General features: G+C 57.6%; 1 protein-coding gene across 1 annotated transcript; it reads right to left on the bottom strand.

Moving 5' to 3' along the window:
- Nucleotides 1-2,810: 2,810 nt before the first annotated feature.
- NKX2-3 (NK2 homeobox 3) lies at nt 2,811-5,380 on the bottom strand. The gene is made up of 2 exons (XM_040254200.1): nt 5,012-5,380; nt 2,811-3,553 (listed from the first exon to the last, which is right to left on the bottom strand). The coding sequence occupies exons 1-2, from the start codon at nt 5,370-5,372 to the stop codon at nt 2,811-2,813; spliced, it is 1,104 nt and encodes a 367-aa protein (XP_040110134.1). The 5' UTR covers nt 5,373-5,380.
- Between the last annotated feature and the right edge of the window lie 2,050 nt (nt 5,381-7,430).

Here is a 7,430-nt window from a genome sequence, read left to right as displayed (position 1 = left end):
CCTCACATGGCAGGGAGAGAGACAAATAAATTTTTTCATGACACTATGTGGTGATACTGGAAAGTACCTAAGACTCTGGTGGCACTATTAGGGAGTGATTACCCCCACTTGGGTGGTTCAGGAAAGAAGCTTGGCCTTGAAGGAGGAGCAAGAGTTTACCAGAAAGATGGGGGTGTTAGAGCATTCCAGAAGGAGGGCAGGACATATGCACAGACAAGGAGGTGGTGACTGCAAAGCGCTGCTTGCACTGGCTTCCTTTCTGTTATTCAGGCTTGAATCTGATCTCAATGTGGCTTTCTCTGATCACCTGCTCAAAAGAATCCTCCCTCCAGTACTTGGTTCTCTTTCTTAGAATCAACTACCTATTTTTACATTTATTTGTTAGTTGTCTATCTCCCCGGCACACACACTCCTTCAAATCAATGTCCTAAGCCTGCGGACACTTTTATTTTTCACCGTTCCGCAGTGGCCAGAACAGTGAAGTGAACATGTATTAGTAGTATCAGGATCAGTGAATACTTGTGAATAGATGGATGGATGGATGAATGGAGTCCGGGGCTGCAGGCAGTGAGAAATGTCTTAGGAGGCAAGAATTCCCTCCAAGCCTTTAGCCTAAGCAACTCAAGGAAAGATAATAGCTCCAGAAGGAGGGCTCGCTAGGAAGGGGGTTTGGGACATCGCGGTGGTGTCCCAACTGCAGGGCGGTTTGAGAGAGGAGGAAACTGGCGGCGAGGAGCTGAGGGATCCGAAGCCTGGTGTGCCTGGCTCGGGGGTCTTTTTGCTTCTAAGGAGGCAAGGGGAGGGCGGGTCTTCGCCCCCCAGACGCCGCCTGTCCTGCTTCCCGCTAGGCCCTTTTGGATGCGTTCAAGCCTCTTCCTGGGCGGTCAGTGGGTTTGGTGGATTGCCTTGCGGGCCTGTCTCCCTCTCCCCCCTCCCCTTTTCTTCCCTCTCCTCCGGGACTCTGCAGCTCCCCAGCCCGGCGGCCCCGCAGCAACCTAGCAGCCCCCGCCCCCTCCTCTAAGGGCGAAATTGCTAAACTTGTAGCAATAATGACCCTGCTTTCAGGCAGCCGACTCCCGCTGAACGTCTCCCCGCCCGGGCCGGCCCAGCCTAATCAGCGCGCCCCTCCCTGCTTCCCGCCCAGCCCCCGTTCCCCCTGGCCGCCCCCTCCCCCAGCGCACAAAAAGTGGGGAACAAAACCCCCGCGCATTTCTCCGTCCCTCTGTTGAGCAGACTGCTGCACAAAGCCCCCGCTCTGAGAAGCAATGGGGAGCTCGGGGGGGACGTCAATCCCGACGCGCTGAGGTTTTTGTTCGCGCAGGGGACTTCGCCTTCCTACCACACCTTTTGTTCGGGACTCCAATAAAAAGCCATTCTTTCCGCACCTTCCCGGCCCGGAGCCGCCTTTCAGCGAGGCCCGACCCCACAATGGCGCGGCGCGCTGAGGCCTCTCCATTCACCCGCCTTGGCACGCTCACAATCGGCCGTGTGGCAGCACAGGCCTCGCACAGGCATTCTCCGCAAGTGACAAGGAGCCGCATAAAGCCTCGGCCGCCGGGGGAGAAGGGAGGGCGACCGAGGGGGAGAACTCGGCCGCGGCGGGGCGCAGCGCCCCCGGGCGCGCTGGAAGGCCGGGCGGCGGCCGAAGATGGAGCTGCCTTCGCGCCGCCTACGGCTAGGCCTAGGGGCGAGGTTTCCTTTACTCTAGAGGCATTCGAGATGGGCAGAGTCTAAGCCTTGATCTAACGCAGGCCCAGATACAAGCCCAAGCATCTGGGTGAAACTTGGGGGGATTTCAAAGTCCCAACTCAAAAGGCCCTGATTCTCCGACCTATCCTCCCTACGACAGCAAAGACAAATTAATGAACAAAGCCTTAGAGACCGGACTTGCAGCCTGGAGGCTGAGGCAGAAGAGACCAGGCCTGCGATCGCCCAGGGCAGAACTGCTTTCCCAGAGCATCTTTTCCTGCCCCGCTGCCCTGTTGAAGGATCCCTCCCTACTTTTGTGGGCTAAACAAAGTCTGTAGCCGGCCAACCGTTTGAAAATATTGCACCTTGTTTATTGACTCCTGTAGTGTACGGCAGCGGGTGTGTACATGGCGTGTGGATATATTTAGTTATATATATATATATATTATATGTGCTGAATACAGAATAGGAAACAGAGGAAAGCCGGTAACACCTCCGGTGGGCCCCTAGGTCCCGGATTTGTTGAAACCCCCAACTTTTGATCTCGCTCCGCTAATTTTTCTTGCAGAGTTCTCCGCCCCCTGACAATCTGGAGATCCAGGCCGAGGTATCTGTTGCGGAGGGCAGGCGGTTGGGAAAAGGAAAATGGACTGTGGTGTGGCACTCCGGCCCCGCAAAGTGAGCAGAGGGTCGGTAGAGCCTGGGGATTTCTCAAGCCACGACGCCCATTTTTCTCTCCTTCATGCTGTTCTCTGTCCTTGAGTTTTCCACCAGAGCTCTGCTGAGGCCGCGAGAAGGGAGAGACGACTGGCAGCCTGAGTCCGAGCCTTTCGCACTCCTTTTGGGGCCGAGATTGGGGCCATCGTCCTCCCGGCACCCAGCCAGCGTTCCTGCCTCAGAGATAGTCTCCATGAAGGCTCAGGCGCATCCTCTTCGCCCCAGAGCCCCCTTCCCCGGACTTCGCCTAAGCTGTGCTCCGAGGCCCTGGGGAGCGAGGCGTGTATGTATATATATATTTTAACGAGGGGACCTGGTCCTTCCTTGGATCCAGCCTTTCTCGCCCTTCAGTCCCGCGGCGCCAGGCTGCGGTGGGGTCGCCTGCCGCGTTACCCGCCCGGTCCCTACCAGGCCCGGATGCCCTGCAAGGTGCCCTGAGCGCACGCGGCCCCCGCCGTCGCACCCTGGTGCAACGGCTGCGCGCCGCCGCCGCCCCCGAAGCCGGCCAGGTTGCTCACGTTCATGAAGGGGCCGCCTCCAGACGCACTGCAGGCGGGCTGCATGGCCGAGGCCGCCGAGGAGGCCCCGCCGCCGCCGCCGCCACTGCCACCGCTTGCCGGGTACGCACAGCCGTAGCTGCCGCTGTAGGCCGCGGCGGCGGCGGCTGCAGCGGCGGCGGCTGCGGCGGCGGCTGCCGAGTTCCCATAGCCATAGGCGGGGAAGCTGTTGTAGGAGTAGGCTCCCGCGCCCACGCTGTAGGGCGCGCCGTAGGCTGGCGCGCCAGGAGTGACGCACGGCTTGCCGTCCCGCACCAGCACCGGCACCGCCACACGGCGCGGCGGCGGCGGGGGCGCGTGCCCGCCCAGCTCCAGAGACTTGTCCTGCCGCTGTCTCTTGCACTTGTACCTGCGATTCTGGAACCAGATCTTCACCTGGGTGGACGTGAGCTTTAGGCTGCTGGCGAGGTGCTCGCGCTCGGGCGCCGACAGGTACCGCTGCTGCTTGAATCTGCGTTCCAGCTCGAAGACTTGGGCTTGCGAGAAGAGGACCCGGGGCTTCCGGCGGCTGCGTGGCTTCGGCCTTTCGCTCTCCTCTGCCGCCTTACAGTCTCCGGCTGCCTCCAGAGGTTTCTTCAGTTGGCAGCTTTCTGCGAAAGAAGCAAAACAACAGCGTCTCTTAGTTGTTCCCGGCCTCTCCGCGGCTCCGGTCCAGGAGCACTGTGACCCTTTTTGGTGGCAACGCGGAGCGTGCAGTAATAACTGCTTGGGTTTGGGGGAAGGTTTGTGACTTCTGGCGCCGTGGGACCCTTCGATCGCCCAAGGCCCCTCACCACGTCCTCGACGGTTGGAGGCACATAGTGTGGGGAAGGGTAGTTAGCGCGCGTTTATTTAGAACTTCAGCATCTGCGAGAGATTACCCTGTATTAAATGTGCAGCTCGGCTTGCTAATGATTATTTTCAGGATGAAAGTTTGTAACTACATAACTCCAATATTTGCAAATTCGGTTGCCTTCTTTTCCGTCATAAATAGCTGAAGGTGTGAGAGGCATGTTGGTTTTTGGCGGCCGAAATGCGTGCGATGTGCGAAAATCTTCCGGCTTAGAAATGTCTGAGTGTACTGCTTATTGCCCAGGAACTGTTTTTTTGTTTGTTTTACCTTTAAACGCCTACCTACCCACAACTGGGTGTCTGAGTAATGACAACCGTTACATTAGAAAGAAAAAGGAATTTGACTGACTGACTGACTGAGTTTCATGTCAATTTTAGGCCCAGGGGAGCTGTCAGAGCACAGGCCTTGGCTTCCGCCACAACAAACCTTCTCTTGGGGAAGGAGATTCTTTTGGCTCTGTCTCCTCACAAACACTTCCTTGGAGGCTTTTTTCAGTTATTCTGTTGCCCTGCCCAATTCACCTCCCGTCCTACTTGAGCAGACAGGATCTAAGTTCGGCGCGTTTTTCACTCAGCCCGAAGCCACACAATCTGGGACACAAAGCAAAACGTTACAGATTTTCAAAAAGGCTGGTTGCCTCAAGGGTGCGAGTGAAGAATGAACTATATTCCCATGCGCTCTCCCACCATCCCCTCGCTCTCTGCCGGGTGCCAGGACGCAGACTTCCAGGCGAAGTGAGGAAAGCATCCCCGCTAAAATTCTACCTAAGTTCCTGCGCCCTGCGGACACCAGGCACATAACCTGCTTGGACTACCTTTTCCGGGAAGAGGGAACGGCTGCCCTGGCCTCAAAAAACGCATCTCACGCTAGAGGGAAAGTGGGAAAAGTTGAGGCTCATGCCTCTCTAGCTCCTGAGAAGAGCTACGGTTGTCAGCACCTGGCAGCTGAGCCCACGTTGCTTGTCTGCATCAGGGCAGCAATAACCTCCGCGGCTGCATCGCCTCCTCCCTCTGGGGGGAGTAGTTGGCGGAGTCACCTTGGCCTTCTCCCTCCGCCCTGGCTCCCTTGCAGCATCTGAGTTTTGCGGAGCTGTCGCTGACCAGGAACTGGCATGACACCAGCCAGGAGCTAAAGGGGCGGGCAGCCGTGCCGGCAAGGTTGTTTGCGGGCATCCCGCCATTGCTCCAGATGCGTGTTTCCTTTCCCCTCTACTCACTTTGGCTCCCGTCCCTCACGACCTCGGGCTCCTCTTCATGTTCCTTAGGCCCGCTGCACGAGTCTCGAAGGACCGTGTGGACAAAGCTCTGGGGGCAGAGCCCCGAATCCCCGTGGCCATCGGCTGTAGCTAGTGAGTTCAAATAGGACAGTTTCTCGCCCTCTTCTTCCTCGTCTTCCTCCCCTCCGTCCGAAAACTGAGTCCCCTCAGCGGCGGCTAGCATGCAGGGCGCCGGGTGGAAGTGGTGCTCCAAGTCCGCCTGCAGGTGCGCGCCGTGGAAATGCTGTTGCTGCTGCTGCTCCAGATTCAGAATGTCTTTGACTGAGAAAGGGGTGGAGGTGACCGGGCTTGGTAACATCATCAGGGCTACTTAATTGTCCAGTCCAAATATTCAATAAATCCCGGCGGGGGCGGGGAGGCAGCGCGGCGGCTCCAGCTCTCCGTCTGGACTCCGCCGCTGCTGCCGAGTCGGGCTTTTGACAGACGCGGTCCCACTCCAGTCTAAATCGCCTCCATTGGCCCGGACGTGGGGGTCTGGGTTTTGTTACAGCCACTGCAGGGACTGGGGCCGGGGCTGAGAAGCAGGAGTCCGGGGGTCGTGCGTCACGTCGGGGGCGGGGCTCTCGCTCCGACCTCCATCCCCATTGGTTCCAGCTCCTGTGGACCACACCCCTCCACATCCACTGAGTGGGGGTGCTGCGGAGCTACCAGAAATAGACAAGGGCTAGTAGAGAGTCGCGAAGTCTTAGTGGCTGCGGGAGAGGCTGCACTGCCTGGGGTACGCGAAAGACCGAGTCCCATCCCGAGTAAAGCCAGTTCTGGGAGGCATCCTGAGAACCAACTGCCAGGAAGGATAGCTCAGGAACGTGGTCTTTCCAGCTGCTGCGGAGGCAGGAAAACTTCCTGGCTTGTAAATACCCGGCACTGGATCCCCGAGGAGACGGAATGTTTTATATATCTATGGACGGGCGACGTGTGCGTTCTCGCCTTGTTGACTTTGCTCAAGCTGTTCCCTAACTCGGAAAGCCTTCTCCACCCTTGTCTCCATGACAAGCCTGTACTCTGAAGCTCTGCTCAAATGCCACCTCCTCCAAGGAAGCGCTCCCTCATCGCTTAGCCGGAAGTCATCTCTCTCGCATCTGAACTTGCAGCGCGTGTTAGTAAAGGACCAGTACTTAGCTGGTCACTTATCACTTCCTGCCTAGTACTATAGCTATATTGCCTCCCTGGTATCCCCGAGTAAACCATGAGCCCCCAGAGGGCAGAGCCCCAGTTGCATTTGCTTCTGTAGCTTTTCCAGCGGCCTAACTAAGCAGGTATGTGAGAGACAGGACGACTGAACTTTGTGGTCTGACAGCTCTTGGTTTGAATCCTGGCCTAGTCAGTGTTTGGCCTGGGTGTTTCTAAGCCTGTTTCGTTGCTTACAAAAAGACAGTAATACCTTCTTCAGGGTTGTTGCCAGTGATAAATGAGGCAAAACACGCCAAGATTTTAGTGCAGGGCCTGCTCATGTTAGTGCTCAATACATACCATTGACTACTGTTCTGCATCAGGAATCAGTGTTTGTTGACTGCATTGGTGATGACGTTCGGAGTTGGAGGGCCTCACACACTGTGTAGTTTCATTTGCTCTTGAGAGCAGGATCTGTTTTCACAAGGGAGGTGACCCAGCCATGGAGGCTGTCTTTTCCGTCTATTGAAATCAGACACCTGGGTCTAGGCCTTGACCCTCGCAGGCATCTTTCTAATTTCTCCAACCCACACTTCTGGCGCCCTTCTAGGGCCCTGGTTGTTTTGTGGGCAAATCTGTGGTGTTCCCTGTGATTCTGGAAACTCTGCACAGATAGAGATCATCTTCCTGCACAGTAGGCATTTGCTCACCACCACCTCTAGCCCAGCGAGCAGCAGCAGGAGCTGCTGTGAGACCTACAGAAAAACCTGTCCTCAGTGCTGGCCTTGAAAAAATAGGGACCGATTTGGCCCAACCATGGCACGCCTCATTTGGCCCTAGCCGCCCCTAGCTTTTTTTGGCCCCAAGATGGTAGAGCGGAGGGAGCACTGGCTTCAGCTAGAAGGGGCAGGTGGGAGATGCAGGGACTGGGGACAACACCTCCCGGCTGCAGCGGACTCGGGATGGAAGTGGGAACGGGAGGGGAGAGCTGTCATGGGAGGACCCCCCGCAACGGCTGGAGCAGTGGGTGCCCAAAGCCGAGGAGAGAATGAACAGCCAGTCGCGAGGGGGGAGAGGCGGGGCTGTTCAGGAGGGAGCGGAAATGGTGCGGGGAGTCAGCCCCTGGGGCCTCCTGGGGAACTGGGATTCAGCGCCGGCCACGTGCTCCCGGGAGTACTCAGCTGGTGGCGGCCCGCAGGCTGTGCGGGAGAGTCTCTGTGAGCTGGGCGTTGCGCCGGGATGACCATCC

This window comes from Oryx dammah, unplaced genomic scaffold (genome assembly GCF_014754425.2).
Source record: "Oryx dammah isolate SB20612 unplaced genomic scaffold, SCBI_Odam_1.1 HiC_scaffold_14, whole genome shotgun sequence".
Lineage (NCBI taxonomy): Eukaryota > Metazoa > Chordata > Mammalia > Artiodactyla > Bovidae > Oryx > Oryx dammah.
Note: the sequence above shows the minus strand (reverse complement) of the source record. Positions and strands in the feature narration are given on the sequence as shown.